Source organism: Equus caballus, chromosome 19, assembly GCF_041296265.1.
Source record: "Equus caballus isolate H_3958 breed thoroughbred chromosome 19, TB-T2T, whole genome shotgun sequence".
In the NCBI taxonomy this organism is placed as follows: domain Eukaryota; kingdom Metazoa; phylum Chordata; class Mammalia; order Perissodactyla; family Equidae; genus Equus; species Equus caballus.
In genome coordinates this window covers 21448494-21471148 of record NC_091702.1, presented here as the reverse complement: position 1 = coordinate 21471148, position 22655 = coordinate 21448494, and the positions used below count along the sequence as shown (strand labels likewise).

Here is a 22655-nt window from a genome sequence, read left to right as displayed (position 1 = left end):
GATGCCTTTGGAAAAGATTATTTAGGGAGCAAAGTTCAATATGGAAAATAGGATAGCAGAGAAATGGAAAATAGGATGGGCAGAGACATGGAAAATAGGATGGGCAGAGAAATGGAAAATGGGATGGGCAGAGGAGCAAACACGAGAGGTGAGGAAAGTGACTGTGGGAGTTATTGGTCCACTCTCTAAAAACATGCAGGCGTACACTTACAGAGCTGGGAGAAAAATTAAGATCAATGCAAAGATTTTAGATTTTAATAATTCATTAGACTCTTTCTTCTCTACAACTATTTAAGTTTACAAAAAGAAAAAGGAGGAATAGTAGTAGTAATGTTTCATTTGAGCAGGTGGTGATACTGATTTGGTCATTCTGTGTCACTTGACTGACTCATCTTTCTAGGTCTTTTATCTTAAAATGTATGATAATAACCGATAAATTTATGTTAATGTTAATATCATTAAGTATATTAAACAAAAATATTAAAACAAAGCACATCTTAAAAATATCTGGTATAAAACACAAACACACTTTAAAAGAGCCAAAAAAGTGAATGAAAATCAAAGCACCTGATGAATGTTTAACCCAAAAAGCTGTGACAGGATATCTGTGTTTCCATTTCCTAGTCAACTTTCATAAAGTAAGTTTTCCCTCTTTAGTACACTTGCAATATTGATTTCATTAAAAAATGTTTCATAAAATGAGGCATACCTGCATTCTACCTTAGGCCCTTGCCAGATAAGCTAATAATGCATTTTCCTACTGTACCTCACAGTCCAATTGGTACTCGCATAGTCTTTTTGAAGACCCTTCCAGTATTTTCAGTATTCATCCTGTTTTGTATAACATTTGCAAGTTGACCTTCCAAAGCGCAGCATTTTGGGTTTCATTTTCAATTAGTAATTGCAAGCTGATTAGGAAGTAGAAACGTGCGGGATCTATTGCAGTAGTTTTTCTGAGCTCACTGACATGTGGCTTCTGTCCCAACTGCTAGCCGGATACCGTAGTTTCTCCCCAGATTTCGTAATTTCCTTATCTGTTTATCGGTTGGGATGTGAGCCAAAAATGAAGCTCGGTTTATCTGGAAGGTGCTCATCTGATGCCCTTTCCAATGATCAGGTGAGTTAATGGTACCCTAAAGAAATTTCTGGTATCTACCACTCTTGCACAAATGGAGGTCAATTATTTTAATCCAATGAATTAAAATTAGTTTGGTCTGTTTTTAAACTTAATTTTAAACTTGAGGACCATACTCCTTAATGGTTGCTGAATTTGCCTCACTGCTATTCATTTGACCTTGTTTTAGGAGTTAAATATTTCTTTGAGAAATGAAAGGTATTTCTTCCCTGTTTCTGATAGTTTGTAAATCTTGGCAAATCTTTGGAAAGGAGTAGGTTTCTTTTCAGTAAGTAGCCTATGGAAGCTATTTTACAGAAAATATTTCTGAATTCTGGTTTTCTTTCAGGTGCCTCAAAGAACAACTTCTATATCCCCAGCGTTAGCCAGAAAGAATTCTCCTGGAAATGGTGGTGCTCTGGGACCCAGACTAGGATCTCAGCCCATCAGAGCAAGGTAAGGGAAGGAAGATGGTTACGGTGTAGGGAAAAGCTCCCACCCACCATTGTCATTGTCTTCATTGCTTTCCTAAAAAATGTCTTTGTTCTTTTTTCACTTCGGAGGCACGTTGACTGGCCACCTAGACTGTAAGCTTTGGTAGGCCAGGCCACATGCCTTTTATTTCTTCGGTAGCCTTTCACGGAAATCAGCGCACAGTGGGGGCTCATGAATGAATGAGTAAATGAATGAATGAATGAGGCAACCCAGAAGCCAATCAGGTCTACTTTAGTTGACAGTTTAAAAAATCTGGGAGTAAAATTGCAAATGTAAGTCTGGTTGCAGTACCCCAAAACATTACCTCAGAGACAGTTTCATGGTGTCAGCAGAACAGAATGGCCTGGTTTGAGACGATTTTTAGCATCAGGTCAAGAAATGTGCCCTGGGAATCTTGAAACATTACTAAGTGATTGCCAAGGAAATACAGTCCTGACCAGCTTCAGAGGTTCCCTAGTTTGGCAAATGACAGAAGGACTCGCTCTTATGAGGAAATCACCTCTTTGGCATTATTCAGGGTCACTAAATACAGTTATGTTTCCACTGTTGCTCTGTGCTCTCCTAGAACTTTCCATCAACAATGTATATTCCTACAGTCAGGAAGTTGCATCCACTTATTGCTTGGCGTAGAGGTCTCAAGAGAAGCTGGAAAGTAAACAATATCTTTACAGTATCTGAGCAGATTTTATGTGGTAACAGATGCTGTTTGCGGCTATAGTTCATCAAGCTTCCCTCAGATTTTTCATGATGAATACACCCCTTTTTAGGACCAACTGAAATAGCAAATGGCCTCTGCTGAGACTATAAAAAGGATGAGCTTTGGCAGGCTGTTTACTTCTTTTTCATTGTGTTCATAATAAGAGAAGGACTCTCACTTGCTAGTGAGAGAGAAAGACTGGAAATGCAGGTTTGGATTATTCGTACATATCTTTAAAATATGGAATGCCTTTGATCATGAAGCTTTAATTTTCCTCTTCACATGAAAAGCCTTAGGAAGGGGTCAGTCCATAAGTAAGATGGAAGTGCCCTAAGTGCTAATCCATTTAGGGCAAAGAAGCCAGCCCATTCTGATTGGAATTACCAATTGCAGGAAGCTCTGAATGAGCCTTTTTTTTCCAGTGACTTATCAGGTTCACGCCAAGCTGGTGTTGCTAAGCAGCGCTGAGAAAGACTGGAATGCCCTGTGACCAGGGAGCCAAAGGAATGTTAGTCCTGGACTGCCAGCCTGAACTTTATCAGTCCCCCTCTTCAAGCAGTGATAAGCCCACAATTTATCAGCGCTTTTTCTCCTTTGAACTCTGCCCTCGAAGCTCTGTTCATTGAAATAATTGCTTGGAATTTTAGTTGCTATAGATCAAGCATCATTTCAGCTTTAAGTCTTTTTCTATTAACCAAAAGAAACAGAGAGAACTATCATTATATAGTCAAATGAAGAGCAGCTCTTTGTTCCTTCTCAAATGTTGTTTTAATGACATTAGGGCCTAAGATAGTTGATGTTTGTTGGTCAGTTTGCAAACCATCCACTTTTCCCTTGGAACCACTTAAATATGGTACTTTGTGCAAAGAATGGAGACGTTTTGAGGCAGCTAACATTTGTCTGCTTACAGAGGAGGTATGGTGGGAGTGAGCTGTGAGGTAATAATCACTCGCCTACAGTGAAAGTCAGAGCAACGGTGGGGAGGGGAGGGACGGAGAATCTCCATCTCTGCCATGTGGAGTAATCCTACCGCACACGCCTGCTTCTTACTATCACGTATCTCCAAGCAGCCAACATTTAAGATGTGAATCAGACTTTGCAACTCTCGATTGGATTGCATTTTTAAAAGCTCCAGGATTTGGCTTGTTTACTGTAATAGGCATAGCTTTGGTTCATCTTCACTGCATAATAAAGCACCCCAAAATTTAGTAGTCTGAAATAATAACAATTTATTATTTCTCATGAGTCTGTGTTCACTAAGAAGTTCTGCTGGTCTCGCCTGACCTCACGCACACAGCTGCACTGAGCTGAAGGTTTAGCTGCACTGAACGTGTGGTCTTTCATCCTGGGCTTCTTTATTGTTTGGCCATCTCAGGACGGCATTCCAAGAGAGAAAGCCCCAGTGCACAAGTGCTTTTCAAGTGTTCGCTTGCACGTCTTTGCTGATGTCCCATTGGCCATCACAAGTCATGTAGTCCAGCCCTGAGTCCGTGTATAGAGGAAATACATAGGGGTGTGGACACTGGGAGATGTGATTCACTGGGAGCCGTTACTGTAACACAGAGACTGTCTTACTTTCTGTTGGTCCTAATGAGGTCTTTATAATTCTTTTCTGTTTCTAGTTTATTTTTTTATTGTGGTATCATTGGTTTATAACATTATATAAATTTCAAGCGTACATCATTATATTTCGACTTCTGTATAGACTGCATTGTGTTCACCACCAAAAGTCTAGTTGCCATCTGTCACTGTACAGATGTGCTCTTTTACCCCTTTTGCCTTCCCCTAAAACTCCTTTCCCCTCTAGTAACCAACAATCTGTACTCTGTACCTATGTGTTTGTTTCTTGCTGTTGTTTGTTTATCTTCCAAATATGAGTGAAATCATACGGTATTTGGCTTTCTCTGTCTGACTTATTTTGCTTAGCATAATACCCTCAAGGTCCATCCATGTTGTTGCAAATGGCAAGATTTCATCTTTTTATGGCTGAGTAGTATTCCACTGTATATATACACCACATCATCTTTATCCATTCATCCAAGTCTTAGGTTGTTTCCAAGTCTAGGCTATTGTGCATAATGCTGCAGTGAAAATAGGAGTGCATGTATCTTTTCCAATTAATATTTTCATGTTCTTTGGATAAATACCCAGAAGTAGAATAACTGGATCATGTGGTAGTTCTATTTTTAATTTTTTTGAGGAATCACTATACTGTTTTCCTTAGTGGCTACAGCAGTTTACATTCCCACCAGCAGTGTACGAGGGTTCTCTTTTGTCTACATCCTTTCTAACATTTGTTATTTCTTGTCTTTCTAATAATAGCCATTCCTATGGGCATGAGGTGATTTTTTGGTTGTGATATGGGTATTGTGGTTTTGATTTGCATTTCCCTAATAATTAGTGATGTTGACATCTTCTCATGTGCCTGTTGGCTGTCTGTAGATCTTCTTTGGAAAAGTGTCTGTTCAGATTCTCTGCCCATTTTTTAATTGGGTTGTTTGTTTTTTTGTTGCTGAGTTGTATGATGTTGTTGAATTTTAGATATTAATCCTTAATCAGATATATGACTTACAAATATATTCTCCCAGTTGGTAGGTTGTCCTTTCATTTTGTTGATGGTTTCTATTGCCATTCAGAAGGTTTTTAGTTTGATGTAGTCCCCTTTGTTTATTTTGTCTTTTGCTTCTCTTGCCAGAGGAGACATATTCAAAAAGATACTGATGTCAAAGAGTGCTCTGCCTATATTTTCTTCTAGGAATTTTATGGTTTCGTGTCTTACATTCGAGTCTTTAATCCTTTTTTTTTTTTGAGGAAGATTAACCCTGAGCTAACATCCACTGCCCATCCTCCTCTTTTTGCTGAGGAAGACTGGCCCTGAGCTAACATCTTTGCCCATCTTCCTCTACTTTATATGTGGGACACCTACAACAGCCTGGCTTGATAAGCGGTGGATAGGTCCATGCCCAGGATTCAAACCGGTGAACCCTGGGCTGCTGAAGCAGAGTTCGCATACCTAACCAGTGTGCCACCAGGCTGGCCCCTCTTTAATCCATTTTGAGTTAATTTTTGTGTGTGGTATAAGATACTAGTTTACTTTTATTCTTTTGCATGTGGCTGTCCAGTTTTCCCAGCACCATTTATTGAAGAGACTTTCCTTTCTCCATTGTATTTTCTTGACTCCATTGTCAAAAATTAGCTGTCCACAGACGTGTGGGGTTATTTCTGAGCTTTCAGTTCTGTTCCTTTGATCTGTGTGTCTTTTTTGTGCCAGTACCATGCTGTTTTGATTACTACAGCTTTGTAGTATACTTTGAAATCAGCGAGTGTGATGTCCTCAGCTTTCTTCTTTTTTCTCAGGATTGCTTTGGCTATTTGGGATCTTTTGTTGTTCCATATAAATTTTAGGATTCTTTTTTTATAGTTTCATGAAAAATGTCATTGGGACTTTGATAGGGATTGCACTGAGTGTGTAGATTAGCGTGGACATTTTAACTTTGCTAATTCTTCCAATCCATGAGCATGGAATATCTTTCCATTTTTTTGTGTCTTCTTTGATTTCTTTCAACAACGTTTTATAGTTTTCAGTGTACAAGTCTTTCACATCCTTGGTTAAAGGTATTCCTAGATATTTTATTTTTTTTGTTGCAATTGTACGTGGGATTGTATTCTTAATTTCTCTTTTTGCTATATCGTTCTTAGTGTATAGAAACACAACTGATTTTTGTATGTTGATTTTGTACCCTGAATACTACTGTATTCATTTGTTATTTCTAATAGTTTTTTGGTGGATTCATTAGGGTTTTCTATATATAAGATCATATCATCTGCAAATAGTCACAGCTTTACTTTCTTCCTTTCCAATTTGGATCCCTTTTATTTCTTTTTCTTGCCTAATTGTTCTGGCTAGGACTTCCAATACTATTTTGAATAAGAGTGGTGAAAGTGGGCATCCTTGTCTTGTTCCTGTTCTTAGAAGGATAGCTTTTAGTTTTTTACTGTTGACTCTGATGTTAGCTGTGGGTTTGTCATATATGGCCTTTATTATGTTGAGGTTCTTTCCTTCTATACCCATTCTATTCAGAGTTTTTATCATAAATTGATGCTGAACATTGTTGAATGATTTCTATCTATTGAGATGATAATATGATTTTTATTCTTCATTTTGTTACCAAAAAAAGTACCCAGAAAAATACCCATATCACATTGATGGATTTACAGATGTTGAACCATCCCTGCATCCCTAGAATAAATTCTGCTTGATCATAGTATATGATCATTTTAATGTATTGTTGTATTCAATTTGCTAATATTTTGTTGAGGTCTTTTCCATCTATGTTCATCAGTAATATTGGCCCTTAATTTTCTTTCTTTTTTTCTTTTTCTTTTGTCTGGTTTTGGTATCAGGGTAATGTTGGCCTCGTAGAATGAGTTAGGAAGCATCCTCTCCTCTTCAATTTTTTGGAAGAGTTTGAGAAGGATATGTATTAAATCTTCTTTGAATGTTTGCTAGTATTCACTAGGGAAGCTGTCTAGTCCAGGACTTTTGTTTTTTTGGAGGTTTTTGATTACTGTTTCAATCTCCTTACTAGTGATCAGTCTATTCATATTCACTATTTCTTCTTGATTCCGTTTTGGAAGGTTCTATAATTAAGAATTTATCCATTTCTTCTAGATTATCTAATTTGTTGGCATATAGCTTTCTATAGTATTCTCTTATAATCCTTTGTATTTCTGTGGTATCCATTGTAATTTCTCCTCTTTCAGTTCTGATTTTATTTATTTGAGCATTCTCTCTTTTTTACTTAGGGAGTCTAGCTAAAGGTTTGTTTATCTTGTCAAAGAATCAGCTTTTAGTTTCAGTGATCTGTTCTATTGTCTTTTTAGTCTCTATTTCTGCTCTGATTTTTATTATTTCCTTCCTTCTACTGATTTGGGGCTTCGTTTGTTCTTCTTTTTCTAGTTCCTTTAGGTGTAATGTTACATTGTTTATTTGAGACTTTTCTTGTTTCTTGAGGTAGGCATTATATTGCTATAAACTTCCCTCTTCGTACCACTTTTGCTGTATCCTATAGATTTTGGTATGTCATATTTTCATTTGTCTCCAGGTATTTTTTGGTTTCTCCTTTGATTTCTTCATTGATCCAATAGTTGTTCAGTAGCATTTTGTTTCGTCTTCACATATTTGTGACTTTTCCAGTTTTCTTCTTGTAGCTGATTTCTTGTTTCATGCTGTTAGTCAGAAAAGATACTTGATATTATTTCATTCTTCTTAAATTTATTGAGACTTGTTTTTCACCTAATATATGATCTACCCTGGAGAGGGTTCCACGTTCATTTGAAAAGAATGTGTATTCTGCAGTTTTGGATGGAATGTTCTGTATATACCTATTAAGTCCATCTGGCCTAATGTGTCATTTAAGGTCAATATATCCTTACTTATCTTCTGTCTAAATGATCTATCCATTGATGTAAGTGGAGTGTTAAAGTCCCCTAGTATTATTGTGTTAATGTCAATTTCTTCTTTTATGTCTGTTAATAGTTGCTTTATATATTTAGGTGCTATGTTGGGTGTGTAGATATTTACAAGTATTATATCCTTTTTGGATTGTTCCCTCTATCATTAGGTAATGCCTTTCTTTGTCTCTTGTTATAGTTTTTGTTTTAAAGTCTATTTTGGGGGCCACCCCTGTTTGTGGTGGTTAAGTTCAGCATTCTCCGCTTTGGTGGCCTGGGTTCACAGGGTCAGATCCCAGGCACTGACCTACACCATTTGTCAGCCATGCTGTGGTGGTGACCAGTATACAAAACAGGGGAAGATTGGCACAGATGTTAGCTCAGGGCAAATCTTCCTCAGGAAAAAAAAAAAAAATTATTTTGTCTGATACAAGTGTTGCTACCACAGCTTTCTTTTTGTTTTCATTTGCATGGAATATCTTTTTCCCTCTCTTCACTTTTAGTTTTGAGTGTCTTTAGGTTTGAAGTGTGTCTCTTGTATGCAGCATATATATGAGTCTTGGGTTTTTTAATCCATTCAGCCACCCTATGTCTTTTGATTGGAGCATTTAATCTGTTTACATTTAAAGTAACAGTTGATAACTATCACCTTTTCTTACCTTTTTTCTGGATGTTTTTGTAATTCTTCTCTGTTCCTTTCTTCTTCTCTTGCTCTCTTTCCTTGTGATTTGATGACTTCTTTTAGTGTTAAATTTGTGTTCCTTTCACTTTATCTTTTGTGTATTCATTGTAGGTTTTTGGTTTGTGATGACCATAAGTTTTGTATATAATAACCTATGTAAATAGCAATTTATGTTAAGTTGATGGTCTCTTAAGTTCGACCTCATACTACTAGCACTACACTTTTACTCTGCCTCCCCACATTTTGTGTTTTTGACATCATGTTTTACCTCTTAATTTTGTGTGTCCCTTAACATAAAGGAGAGTTTAGTAGTTTTATCTTTTGACCTTCCTACTAGCTTTATAGGTGGTTGATCTACTACGTTTACTGTATATTTGCTTTTACCAGTGATATTTTTTCTTTGATAATTTTCTTATTCCTATTTGTGGTCTTTTCTTTTCCACTTAAATAATTTCCTTTAACATTTCTTGTAAGGCTGGTTTAGTGGTGATGAACTTCTTTAGTTTTTTCTTATCTGGAAAACTCTTTATCCTTCCATTCTGAATGATAACCTTGCCAGGTAGAGTATTTTTGATTGTAGGTTTTCTCCTTTTGGCACTTTGAATGTATCATGCCACTCCCTTCTAGCCTGTAAGATTTCTGCTGAAAAGTCAGTTGATAGTCTTAGGGGGTTTCCTTTGTACATAACTTGTTGCCTTTCTCTTACAGCTTTTAGGTTTCTCTCTTTATCGTTAATTCTTGACATTTTAATTATAATGTGTCTTGGTGTGGGCCTTTTGAGTTCATCTTGTTTGGTATTTTCTGTGCTTCCTGTATTTGGATGTCTGTTTCCTTTCCCAGGTTGGGGAAGCTTTCAGCTATTATTTCTTCAAATAAATTATCCACCCCTTTGTCTCTCTCTTATCCTTCTGGGACACCTATAATGCAAATGTTAGTACACTTGATGTTGTCCCAGAGGTCCCTTAGATTGTCCTCATTCTTTGTTTTCTTTTTTGTTCTACTCTACTCTGATTTCCTCTACTCTGTTGTCCAGATAACTGATCTGTTCTTCTGTGTCATCTACTCTGCTGTTGATTCCCTTTGATGAATTTTTCATTTCCGTTATTCTTCAGCCCTGATTGGTTCTTTTTATATTTTTTAATTCTTTGTTGAGGTTCTCACTGTGTTCATCTATTCTCCTGAGTTCAGTGAGCATCCTATGACCATTAGTTTGTACTCTTTTTCAGGTAGATTGTTTATTTCTGTTGCATTTAGTTCTTTTTCTGAGGATTTGTCCTGTTCTTTTATTTGGAACATACTCCTTTGTTTCCTCATTTTACCTACTTCTCTGTGCTTATTTCTGTGTATTAGGTAGATCAGCTACATCTCCCAATCCTGGAAATGTGGCCTTATATAGGAGATGTCTTATGGGGCCCAGCAGCATGCTTCCCCGTCATCACCCATGCCAAATGCTCAAGGAGTGTCCTCTGTGTAGGCTGCATGTGCCCTTCTGTTGTAGTAGGACTGCTATTGCTTTGGGCACACAGGTGGGCTAGGCTGGCCCTCAGGCCAGCTGGTTGCAAAGCCCAGCCACATGTACATGTGCAGCTGCTACAGGAATGTTATTGGGTAGGGCAGCCACAACCTCCCCCTGGCTGGCTGCAAGGTCTGGTAGTGCACAACTACTGTAGGTTTGCTGGTGAGCGAGTTAGGCCCCCACTATAGCTGGTTGCTAGGCCCAGGGACACACAACTCCTGCAGGCCCCCAGTGTGGCTGGCTTTACGGCCCAGTGGGGTTCAGCTGCCTTGGGTGTGCTGATGCATGGGGTGGGTGAGGCTGGCTGTGTAGTGCACTGTTGTTCCAGCCTGCTCTTGGCTGGGGCAGGCCTACAACACAAACTGGCTATGTTGCCCAGGAGCACACAGCTGCCTCAGGTGCACTGATGGGCAGAGCAGCTCCCCAGTGTGGCAGTGCACAACCGTTTCAGGTGTGTTGATAGGTGGGGCAGACTCCCTGTGTGGCTGTTTACGAAGCCCAGTGGCACAAGTCTGCTGTGAGCTCACTAGTAGATGGGGCTGGTGCCTGAGGTAGGCTGCCTGCTGCCTGGCTATGCTTGATTGCCTTGGCTGCTCTAGTAGGTGGGGAAGAACCCTGCACTAACAGGCTAGAGGAAGGATTCCGATGGCACCTGCCAGTGTCTGTATCAGCACAACAGAACTAGATCACAGTAATGGCTGCTTCCAGTGTCTCAGTTCCTGGGGGAGTGGTCCAGCCATCTCCTGCCTTTCCAGGATTGGGTCTGAGCTTAGTAAGTGAGTCTCTTTTACCAATGGACTATCCACTTTTCTATCTGGTGTTTTTGTGCTTGTTTCCATGTTGAGCAAGTCTGTGTGGGGGCCCTTTAAGAGCAGGTTTTCCTTTCCCTGAAGTTCAGTAGTTTTCCTGGGCATATTCCCTGTTGGTTTTCAGTCAGATGTTTTGGGGTCTAATCTGTCTTGTGCTAGATGTAAGGGCTGGGGTGCCTAACGTGGTGCTTGAATGCCTTTCTCCACTGGGAAGAGCTTTGTACTTGGAGATCACTCCTGACTGTGAAGTGCTGTGGCAAGGCTGTAGACTTTTTCCATCAGCAGGGCTGTATCTCTGCCTCTTCCACCCCTCTCTGTGCTGTCCCTTGTTGTGGAGGTTGTTTTCATTCAGTTTCCAGATCTCTCTCAGAGGACATTGCTCCACAGGTAGTCGTAGGTTTGTTGTGTGCATGGGAGGAGGCGAGCTCAGGATCCTCCTACACTGCCATCTTCCAAACTCTCCTCATAATTCTTTTTGGATCATTTGACAGACAACTGCCCACCCATAAAGTCATAAAAAAGGATTGCTTTTAAATAATTTGTTCTTTACAATGCTTCCTTATACTTGGTCAATATTCCTTTTGTCCTCTCAGCCTTTTCTTTGAAATGACTCTTACGGGAGACTAGAAAGTTAGCAAAGTTAGAATGGATCCCAAGAAAAATGACACATATAGTAAGGGACAGATTTAAGATGTTTTGTTGTTATTTTTATTTTATTTGCTAAATTCAGCAAATGTATATTGAGGACCCACTGTGTACAGGGCTGCAGGTGACCTTGGGGCCGAGTGACTCAACCAAGGCTGCCTGCCTCTGGGGCCCATGGGTCAGAGGATATACTATGCCTGCTGCTCTTTGGGGCAAGATTCTACTTCTAGCTTTGCTTTCTTATTTTAATTTGGAGTGAATGTGTGAATTCACTTATCTGAAGAAGGCAGAGCCTCTCTCTTCTCCTTCTGTGGCAAACTTAGGGACCTTAAGTTTGAGATAATTTGTGTCTCAACGTGGAAGGAACCTGCATCCCTGAGTCACCACTTGGAGAAGAACCACCAAGGAGAGCACATCTACCCGTGTATGTTGTGATGTGAGTGAGAAATAAACCATTGTTGGGCTAAGCCGCAAAGAAAAAGAAAGGCAGAGCCTAATTGTAAAGAAGCCCAGTTTCTGGACTCACCTTCCTGAATTCAGTGCTAATGGACTCCAGTTACTAGGTGCAAGATGTTATATAGAAACTGCAGAATGTGTAATATTTTTGGATAATTTGGGAAACAATGTGTTGAAATCAACAAAGTACTTAGTACCCTGAATAGAACACTCTTGAATTAAAATGGGAATATATAAGCATGTACCTGTAACATGAGGGAAAAAAGCAAAGTGTTACCATTTTTAATAGCCTTCCTTCTCCCAGGAAAAAACTCCCTGCTATGTCACTCTTCTGCTGTTTGCATATGCCACATCAAATCAAAAAGAGCCCTATAGAGAACATGTTTTTAAATAGATACAGTATTGAGCAGGTACAGCTGTGCTGGCATCAGTTAGTCAAGAAAGTGTTATTGGGTTCCTGTGGGTCCCTGCCTTCTGCTTGGTTTGCGGTGATTTATTATTTATTTCTTTATTCATTGAACACTTCTGGAACACCTGCATATGCAAGGTACTGTTCAATGCACATTACAGATGTTACCTAATTTAAACCATATAACAACTCTATGAGGTAGTGACTATAATCACCTCCATTTTATAGATGGGGAAACTGAAACACAAGTTAAGTAAATTACCCAAGGTGACAAAATTAGTAAGTGAAAGAGCCAACATTGGAAACCTGGTAGCCTTGCACCAAAGTCCTTACTCTTAAGCATCAGCTCTGCTGATCTGTTCAGCAGTGAATGCAGCTGTCATTGCTGCCTCGTTTTCCCAAAGGAAAGGGATCTCATGATTCATTGACTGACACAGCACCAGTTGCCTCCACCTTTCTCACCATGTAGTTTAGTGAGTGTTAACAGCTCCTCTTAATCTTATGGTTATTGATCCTCATCTTGCGATATTCACTACCTTTTAAGGGTTGTTGTCCCATGGGACCTATTTGTATCCCCAAAACTCCCCTACTCAAGCTAGAACAAGTATCATCATGTGCTTTTTACAGTCCCCTTCCTAGACGGCTAAAGTCAGGTGATAACACAGTCCCCATGACCCCATGCAACCCTGCCCTGCCCTTCCTTCTCAGGTATGTGCAGCTGGGCATTGCTCAGACTGCAAGATCAATGGGCGGTTCTCAGTTCCAATGTGGACTCTAAAATGCTTTGTGTTGTCAAGATGACCAGTTGAGTTCAAATCAAGATTTGACTTGTTCATTTTTTTAAATACTGTTTTAAAAAATTCCAAGCACTTTTAATGTTTAACTGTGATTCATGTGTTCTTTTAAAGCAAATTAAAATTTCATCAAACAAGTACATTCAGAATGTGAAAAGACTTAAATTAAGCCAGAAACACCCAGTCAAAACCCAATGACTAAATGCTTAATTTCAAAAAATAATTCTCTGTCCCATCCCAAATGTATCTTCTTATGCCTCATTTGTGCTCATTGGTTGTGTCATCAAGTAACAAACTAAAGTGAATTTTGGCAGTCAGCCAGTTAATTATAGAATTGTCCCAAGTATTTGGGCCAAGAAATCACTTTGTAATCCTAATTTTCTGTTTTGACTTTTTATATGATTCAAGTAAATGGAATAATTGCCACATTTTCACTTTACTGTGTGTTTCATAGACCAGACAGCATTGTCTGTGGGATGGCAAATGTCTGAACTAAAAGTTAGCATTTAAAGAAATCTGTATGAATGTTTTCCAGTTTTTACTCGTTTGGATCTGAGTAGGCTCAGTTAGTATGTGAACAAGGGGAATCTATTATTTCATGGAATTCTTCTGAAATTGATCCCCTCTGAGAACATTTATCTCAGAACCCTTGGCCCCAAGGCCAGACCATATTACTACATAATAAGGAAGAGAAAAATGTGAACAGTATGACATTTTCTCAAAATGCTCTTATTTTACAAAAAAAAGAAAGAAAAAGCTTTTTAAAGTTTTTCCTCTTTCTGTGTGTGGTTACATAGAAACTAAATACTTCTTTCAGTCTCCAGCAGCAAAAATAGCAACCTATGAAGATCAGCACTCATGCTGGTGAGCTCCAGTGGGGGGACTTGTGCTAATGAGGCCCAGGTCAGGGATTTAATGCCCATGGGAACCAATTAGCTTCACACAGAAAGAGGCACTGAGCCCCCTCGGAGACGCACGCTCATCCCAGCTGGTTCTGCTAATGCCCATGCCCCTCTTTTATGCCAGGACATCCCTGGCCCAAGCCTTATCATCTAAGGTGACCTCCTACCTGGTCAGCCTGCCTCTCTCCTGGCCAGTCATTCATAAGTCTACCCTGGGAGGCTCCTGTCCTCTGCCAGGCTTTAAAGGCCATTGCTGCATAAGCCGCCCATCGCTTCTGATGAGCAGCTCTCCCAGGATTTCCTGACAGAGACTTGGTACCCCATGTCTCTCTACATCAACTAACCCCAGGAAAACCCCAGCCCCTGGGTCTTTGCTCAGGCTACTCCCCCAGTCTTCCTGCTCACCATTCCAAAGCCCAGTCAAGTCCTGTCTCCTTCCTGACGCCACCTTGATCACTCCAGGCTTCATTCATTGCTCCCCAAACTCCAATGATATTTAGACTCTCACACACAGCATGCGGAATTTTTGTTTGCTATTCTCTCTCCTGCACATATCTCATCTCTAGGACTGTGTTGTAACTTGACCGTCTGCCCTGTGACCTGTCTCTCTCCTCCATCCCTTGTACTGGTCCACTGAGTCTCACAAAGTAGGTGCTTAATAGAAAGATTTTGGTTAAATGATCAAAGGAGTGCTATATTAGAGCAAATAGCTGGATCCTGCTACCACAACACAGCCACCAGGATGAACAATTCGGAGCTCACTGCCACCCTTCTCTGAACAGGTATTTTTTTAATACAAAGAACATTATGTCATCATTCCACAAAATGAGAGCAACTACCAAGAAATCTTAGTATGCCTATCATCCTTCATCTGAAATACACTTGGTTAGCAATACAATTTTTAGAAAAAATATTTTTGGAGTTTATTAATTTTACACAAATAATTCCTGACTACTACTGTTTAATCAAAGAGGACATGGGGAAGAATTCATTAATTGGGAATTAAAGAAGATGGGATTGTTTCTGTATAAAAAATGGAAAATTTGAAATGTAGGATATTTCAGAAGTATGATATATTTATCATTTTATGTATTCTCTAAATCAGGGGTATTTCCAATATGAATCCAAATCTGTTTCAATCAAGTAGATGCTAACAGCTTTCACAAAATAGTTACTACACAAAGGAGTGCCATTAAAAATATCAAGAATTTTAAAAGTTTTTAAAAATTTGTACCAACAATCTCTTCTGCAGTCGATTTTATGGTGAAGTTGACTTAACAACCATTTACCATAAAAACATAAATATTTCCATAAATTCTACATTTATATGATCAAAATGAATAAATTATGAGGATGTATTTATTTTTACATGTCATATTTTCCAGGGCCACCAGCCATGTTTTCCAGTAACCCAAAATTTAGGAATTTTTAACTCGACCAAATATTTTTGGCAGATACATTACCACAAAGCAAGATTCTTGTGTTTTCAAAAAAAAATTATTCGATTTAGTTGCTGCTCTAAGGATGTCATTTCATGACCAGGTTTCTGGTAGACTAAACTGCAAGTGTCTTGAGGGAAGGGGCCATATTATTTTCATATTTATATATGACACATCTGACACCCAACACCGTGCAGAGTGCCAGGTCTGCACTTGATAGTCTTGAAATGGGCAGAGCAAAGTGAGACATAAGATTACATTTTGGTATGATATCTCACTGCATTAAAATCATAGCACTGCGGTGACTCTTAGCAAAGATGTGAATTGCTGTTTGCAAAACTGAAGACATTGAAACATGGAGGGGGCCGATGTTGCTCCCCTTAGCAGCTGAATGGCATTTGAGCTTGAGTTTCAGGTCTTACTGAATTATCCATGCCTAGCATTATATAAATCTAAAGGAAAAGGTTATAAATTAAAAAGAAAGAGCTTTGTAGGAACTTTGAGAAGACTGTTATTTTTATAATAATGCAATCATGAAAACCTCAGCAGTCGTCCCCACCACCACTGCCTAGGTGTCTTCTCTTCTGGTACAGCTTCCATGATCACCGGAAGGGACCTAGGTGGCCCTGCTCCCTGCTCCTATGTGGCCCTGTGGTTAGTGCAGGCAAAGCATGAGTGATATTGGTTGTGTGTGTCTGGCTAAGCTGGCAGAGGGCACGGGCTGTGTCTTGCTCATTACCATGTCTCAAATGCCTGACCCAGTGCCTAGTATAGACCAACTGAGTGAGGAAATAAATACCACTATTTTGGGAGCAGTAAAGATATGAAAGTGAATTATACAGTAAGCTTTTATAAAAAGTACGGCTACTAGCCTGCCAATAAACTAATTTCTTCTTGAATTAGCATTTAATAACAATTATTTTAAAACATACCTCCCTTTGATAATAGCCAAAGTATATAAAGACTTCCTGCAAGATATTTAAAAATGCAAATACACTACTAGCTATATGAGCAAAGAACTTGATTAAGCAATTCACAGAAGAGGAATTATAAATGGCAAATAAACGTGAGTAAAAATGATTCTACCTCAATAGTAATGTTTTAAACCTGCATTAAAACAACAAGATACAAATTTTTTACAAATTAGCAAACTACTCATAATCAAGTATGGTAAGAATTCAGTGAGATAGACCATTTCATACACTTCAGCAAAAACTGGTAATACCTTTATACATTGACATAGAAACATGCACACATACCCCCCAGTTCATGCCCTTTCACCTAAGAATTCCAGTTCCAGGAAAGAGAGACGTGATTGGGTAATTGTATGCACTTGGATAGTTATTTTAGTGTTTGTGTCACAGCAATGTATTGGAAGCACCTTAGTATCTAATAATAGACGAATGGTTAAACTAATTCATCGATATGATGGACGATTATGCAGCCATTATTGTTTTTAGAAGCATACGAAGTTGCTTACATTGCAGTGTTAAGGGAAAAAAAAAAGCAAGCTGCAAAACTGAATGTATAGTCTGCTTCCATACAAACAAAGAAAAAAAAAGACTAGAAGATAATATACCAAATAGTAAAATACAGTTGACTGTGTTGCTTCATTATTTTTAAATATTCTTTAAGTTTTTTACAATGAGCACAAGAAAAAGGGTTTAAAAGGCGGCCTTCTTTGAATATTCACCGTTTCAGAGCTAATACTTTTAGTGTGATGACCCAAAGAGTTCATCCTGTGCCGATCCAGTAGCTGGTCAGTAGCTCCACAGAGGATGGCATGACTGTCATTTCCATTGACCCCTTCAGTTCGAGGGCACATAAGTGCTGTCTTTACCCCTTTGCACTGGGGGTGGGACTGGACTGTGCTGTGTCTACCAATGGCAAGGTCTTGAGAGTATAGTCACTGTGCTCTGCCGTCCATCCGTGCAGCAACCCTGATCTCCGGAGAACCGAGCCCGTCTTGGAGAGCCCCTTGCAGAGGACCAGCAGTGGCAGTTCCTCCAGCTCCAGCACCCCTAGCTCCCAGCCCAGCTCCCAAGGAGGCTCTCAGCCTGGATCGCAAGCAGGGTCCAGTGAACGGACCAGAGTTCGAGGTACAGCTTTCCCTTACCTATCCCTGACAGCATTGCCTGGGGAGGAGAGCCTCGGGCAGGGAATCAGGTTACTTCCTCACTTCCGTGACTTCTGCTCCTGATGAGGCCCACCACTGTGTGATACTGAAGAGCCCCTTAACTGCTCTCAGCCTCAGTCTCCTTAGCGGAGTGAGCTACCATCCCCAATTATATGTGTCACATCAGAGTGTGGACCAACTCCTTGTAATCGCAGATACCAGTGTTTTCCAGGGAGATCACAGAATATTGGTCTTATTTAAAAATGTGATCACTTACTAGTCACCTGAATTCCCATTTCCATTTGATTGCTGGTTACGGTTTCGTGTGCCCCTAAGGATCTCTTCCCATATGCCAATAGTCCCTTTTCGTATTCTGAACATAGTTCAGGATACTAGGTATTTCTCATGGTGAAATTCAATAAAGGCTAATGTAGAATACATATACAGTTGAGAGAAAAAATGAAATCTTTGACTTAAAAAATATATTTGACTCTTCTGGTTATTCCTATTTGAGAGGTTAAAAATTAGTTTCTCTGATAATTCAAGTCATTCCTCATTGTTTAGTTTTCATTAATGAAGAAGTTTGTGAAAAACGTGAATATGGCCAGCTAATTATACATGATAGCACACTGTTTCTAGCTAATCTAAATTTACTTTTGTGAATAATCTTGTTCAGAAGATAGTTTTGCTTCCAAGTAATAAAGACCAGGACTTTTTAAAGTGCAATTTGATAAATGTTAACACACTTTTCTTAGCCTCTTCATTAGACATAATCATAGTTGATCTCCTAGTATCTTTCTAAGGTTTTAGACAAAATCACAGTGTGTCCATTTTGAAAAGGTTGACATCTGCCACACGATCCTCCTGTCCCTGAATTGGGATGTGAACTGGCCTTTGGTTGCTGCTCTATGCATTCTTCTGATATCAGTGGCACAACCCACAGCTATGTATACTTTTTGTTGCCTTGATCCAAATATAAATTTGCTTAATTTAGAAAACTGCTGTTCCCTTACCTTTTTTCTATTCATAAGCAACTTAATATCCTTAGTTAGAGCAAATGCTATAGAAAACCAAACTTATGCCTATTATTTTAATCCTCTGATCTTGTTCAGTTTTAATTCTTATCTTCTTTCCTTTGGCCCCTAATTCTTCTGGGTTAAAAGCACTCTTGTATTCCTGGTGTATCCCTGACCAGGAACAACCACTTTAAAACAAGACAAAAGCAGCTCTCCCACACTAGATTGCTTCTTCTCTACCTATAAGCTCCTACATCCACGGGATGCTCTTCACTCTGTAGCTGTCAGGAAGCCCTCCCCCACCCTTGCTCTGCACCTCTATTCCGGAGTCCTTCCCCTTTATCGCCAATGTTCTCCTTTCTGCCCACCCCCTCATTCTTTCTTCCTTAAATGACCCAGACAACTCCCTCCCCATTTAAAAACCATTCCACCAAATATTTTTTTCCCACAAAATTCCATCAAAATAACTTATCCTGATGGGTAAATGGTAACAGAAGAAACCAAAAATAGAATCTTAACTTAGAAACTGGTTTAGCGTAATAATTGAGAATAAACTTTGAGAAACCAGACAGAAGCCCAGCTCTGCCCATCATTTCCGTGTGACCTTGGGCCAGTTGTGTTATCTTTCTAAGTCTGTGTTCAGCTGTAAAATAGGAAAGTAGTGCCACGTCGTTGGGTTGGAGCGAGGATTAAATGAGACAATTGACATAGAAAGCCTTTAGCGCTAAGCCTGACACACAATGGATGCTCAGTAAATGGTGCTGGTGGTAGTGGTGGTGTTTGTTGGTTTTTCTTATTATTACTAGTGGTTTCCAGGTTACAAGCCTCATTTACTATTTTTTCACTGAGGTGCTTGAGGATTTTCCTAAGTGAAGGATGTGTCCCCTGAATAATCTTAAGCGATGACTTACCACAGAACTCCGAACTTGAGCGACACTTTTTAACGGTCATTACCTTTCTTGGCCCTCTGCTTTTTCCTCTAGCCAACAGTAAGTCGGAAGGATCACCTGTGCTCCCACATGAGCCTTCTAAGGTGAAGCCAGAAGAGTCCAGGGACATTACCCGACCTAGTCGACCAGCTGTGAGTGCTTTTTCTCTCTGAGACTTTTGAACTCTTCATTTGCCGGAGAACCTGCAGGATAAAGTAGTTGGGGATACACTCATGACTATGAAACAAAAATTGTTGAGATTAATAAGAAGAACAGATGATAGAAGCATCCATAAGGAAGTCATATCTGATTAGGAAAGAACTGAACAGATCTTGGATTGCTTATCTAGCTGCCTTTAGGTGTTTTTGCTGATCGTTAGCACTACTTTAGAGAATAAAACAGGAAGAGAAATAACTCATATCATTCCATAATTTCTGTTCAGCAGCTTTGGCAAAAAGATGTTGAAACTAGCACTTAAAGAGATTTGGGTTTCTCTTATCTATTCTGCCCTTTCCCCATACTATTTTCTATATGAATTAATATTACAATTTTCTGCTGCTTTTCATGCTTCTAGGTCTATATTTTCTGGACCGAAAGTTGCTAAGCATGGTCTGACAGGGGGGCTGACAACTTGAAATATAGCTTCATTGCTGTGACACAAGAGACCCCAAATAGCCATAAAGAAAGAAATAAAGAGCGTGGAGGCTGAAATTGGAAAGTTGGAAATTAATTTAGGATGAGCTAATATCCGCTTATTTTATTTAAATTTTCCAAGAATTTTTCCTATGAAATGAGTGTGAAGAATTTTTGGTTTACTCTGGTTTTTACATTTGAAAGTAAGGAAGTCCAGTGAGAATAATAATGAAGGGACTTTGCCCCATTCTGGGTTGAGGTTCTTTGCCCTTTTGCGTTTATCAGTTGTGTACTAATTCCCATTTTGTGTCTAACCTGCTGCCTTTCTTCTGGCTTTTCCTCCTCCTGTGGATTCTTCTGGATTGGGTTCTTCTTATCTCAGAGCTATAAGAAAGCTATAGATGAGGTTAGTATTATCTTTTCTTGGTCATGCTTTCACCAAATGTAAATATACAACTGATTTCCTGATGTCGATGTCCAGAAAGGTGGCCAGTTGGATTGCAGGCTTAAGGTTCACTCATTTGGAGTGATCTGCTGGGAGGAGAACCCCTCCAACAGAAGCCAGCCTAAGACCCTCAGACACCCGTATAAACCTCCAGAAACCTTCCTTCTAAGCCAAAATGTCACTTTTCCAATGGTCCATTCTGGCTAAAGATAAGCATTAGTGCTTTGTTATTGGCACGGTTTCTCACTCTAGTATCTTTGAGTAGCAAAGCCTGAGCTCTTAATCTGTGCTCACCAGCCTTGCTAGGGGATGGTGGTTTTACTCACAAAGAAAAGAGACATCATTCTAGGGCACTCCAAATTTATAGTGTGTGATTTGTGAACAAAGAGTTACTGGGTATTGTTAGATTAATTTTGTGGGACATTAACTACAGCATCAGCAGCAACATCAACTCTAGTTAATGAATCCTGGCGAGTTAAGAGACTTTATTTCCTTATCTGTGGAGACATTTTTCCATTAGAAAAATATATGGCTTTGTCAGTCTTAGGTAGCTTGCCAAGAAGGATTACTGCCTTACTGCCGTTTGTCAGACCTGCATGAACACAGCATAGTGGAGTTTTTTTAAGAGACGGGTCTTGCAAAGTGTCCTAACTGCATGGAATCTGAAGACTACCAGTATGGCTTTAAGGCTGTAGCTCTGCTGAGCACCATTTTTGTGAAATAATATGGAAAAAGCACTGGCTCTGGGATCGACAAGCTGCATTCAAATTCTGGCTCCCCGGTAAATAACTGGCTGGGAGCAGTCTCATAACCTCTCTGGGCCACAGTTTCCTCATCTGTAAAATGGGATAAAAACACCTGCCCTGCTGTGCTCACGAGTTTGTTTAGGATCACTCAAGATCACGTGCCTGAGAGCATTTCATCAACTGTGGTGCTGCAGAAAGCCGAGAGGTTTGTCCTCATCTTAAGGTTTGGGCCCGAGGCATGGAGCTATTTTGGCAGGTGGGAGAAGCATGTTTCTCTGCATCTGATTTTTACCAAAAAGCCTCACTTTTTCAGAATTTTTACTGCCTCCCCCGTTCAGAGTGGTTTGGAAAGTTATTATCATAATTAAAGGATTATTGCTTATAAAAGAACGAGACTGTACATGTCCACAGAGTGTGGATGGCATGTTTAGAAAGGAAAAGGGGAATGTATTTTATTGCTCTGTGCCACAGCCTTGCCACTTTCCCTTATAACAGTAAGAAGGACAGGGCTTTTATCAGTTTTCTCCCAAACAGATGAAGAAAGAGGACAGTATTCTCGTGCTATGGCTACCAACAAAATGGCTGTGTGTGCGCACAATTGAACGGAAATCTCATGAGTCCAGAAATTGTCCTAGAGGGGGCTGTCATGAGGGAAAGGGTTCTCATGGGTTTCATCTGGTTAACCTGGGATATTTTAGGCTTTTAAAATTTGCTTTATTCATTTTGGTATACTCTAGCACTCTGGACAGAGATGAGAGGGCCCCACAGAAGTATAAGTAATTATAAGTAATTGAGGGAGTGTGAGCTGTACCCAAAATCTCTGGGGCCATGTGTGGTTGGAAAAAGCCCTCCAGGTGATTCTGATAACCCCACCCCTTGAGTATCACATCCGAATCACTGAAAATACAGGATCACTTGGTTCTCCCTAACCCAGTGGTTCCCACCCGGGATGATGCCTTTTGTTCCTTACCCTCCCCTGAGGAGACATTTGGCAAAGTCCGGAGATAGTTTTGGTTGTCACATCTTGGAGGTGGGAGGCAGTGCTATTTGCATCTTGTGGGTAGAGCAGAGAGATGCTGCTAAACATCCTACAGTGCACAGGAGAACAACCCACAATAGAAAGTTATCTGGCCCCAAATGTCAACAGTGCCACAGTTGGGAAACCTTGAAAAAAATCTTTCCCCATCTTCATTCCTAGGTTTTGATATGACTTCTGTCTCCAGTGACTGATTTGCCATTTAGATAACCCAGGATTGAAATGGAAAGTCTTAAAACTCCTTTTGAAAACTTGTTGCTTACTTAATGATTAACTTATTTAATGGTTTGAATGTTCATAAAAATCGAACTGGGGGAGTATC

The 22655-nt window shown here is 39.6% G+C and overlaps 1 protein-coding gene across 32 annotated transcripts in view; it reads left to right on the top strand.

Annotated features, from left to right (window-relative positions):
* Window positions 1–22655, top strand: part of TNIK (TRAF2 and NCK interacting kinase) — a 383452-nt gene that overhangs the window by 319829 nt on the left and 40968 nt on the right. For 16 of the 32 annotated variants that reach the window (XM_070242622.1, XM_003363316.5, XM_014732754.3 and 13 more), the window contains 4 exons: window positions 1464–1570; window positions 17348–17511; window positions 19528–19625; window positions 20489–20512. In XM_070242622.1, coding sequence (XP_070098723.1) covers window positions 1464–1570; window positions 17348–17511; window positions 19528–19625; window positions 20489–20512 — 393 coding nt within the window. The remainder of the gene's footprint in view (window positions 1–1463; window positions 1571–17347; window positions 17512–19527; window positions 19626–20488; window positions 20513–22655) is intronic. The other 16 variants (XM_070242619.1, XM_070242611.1, XM_070242624.1 and 13 more) reach the window with 1 other exon arrangement.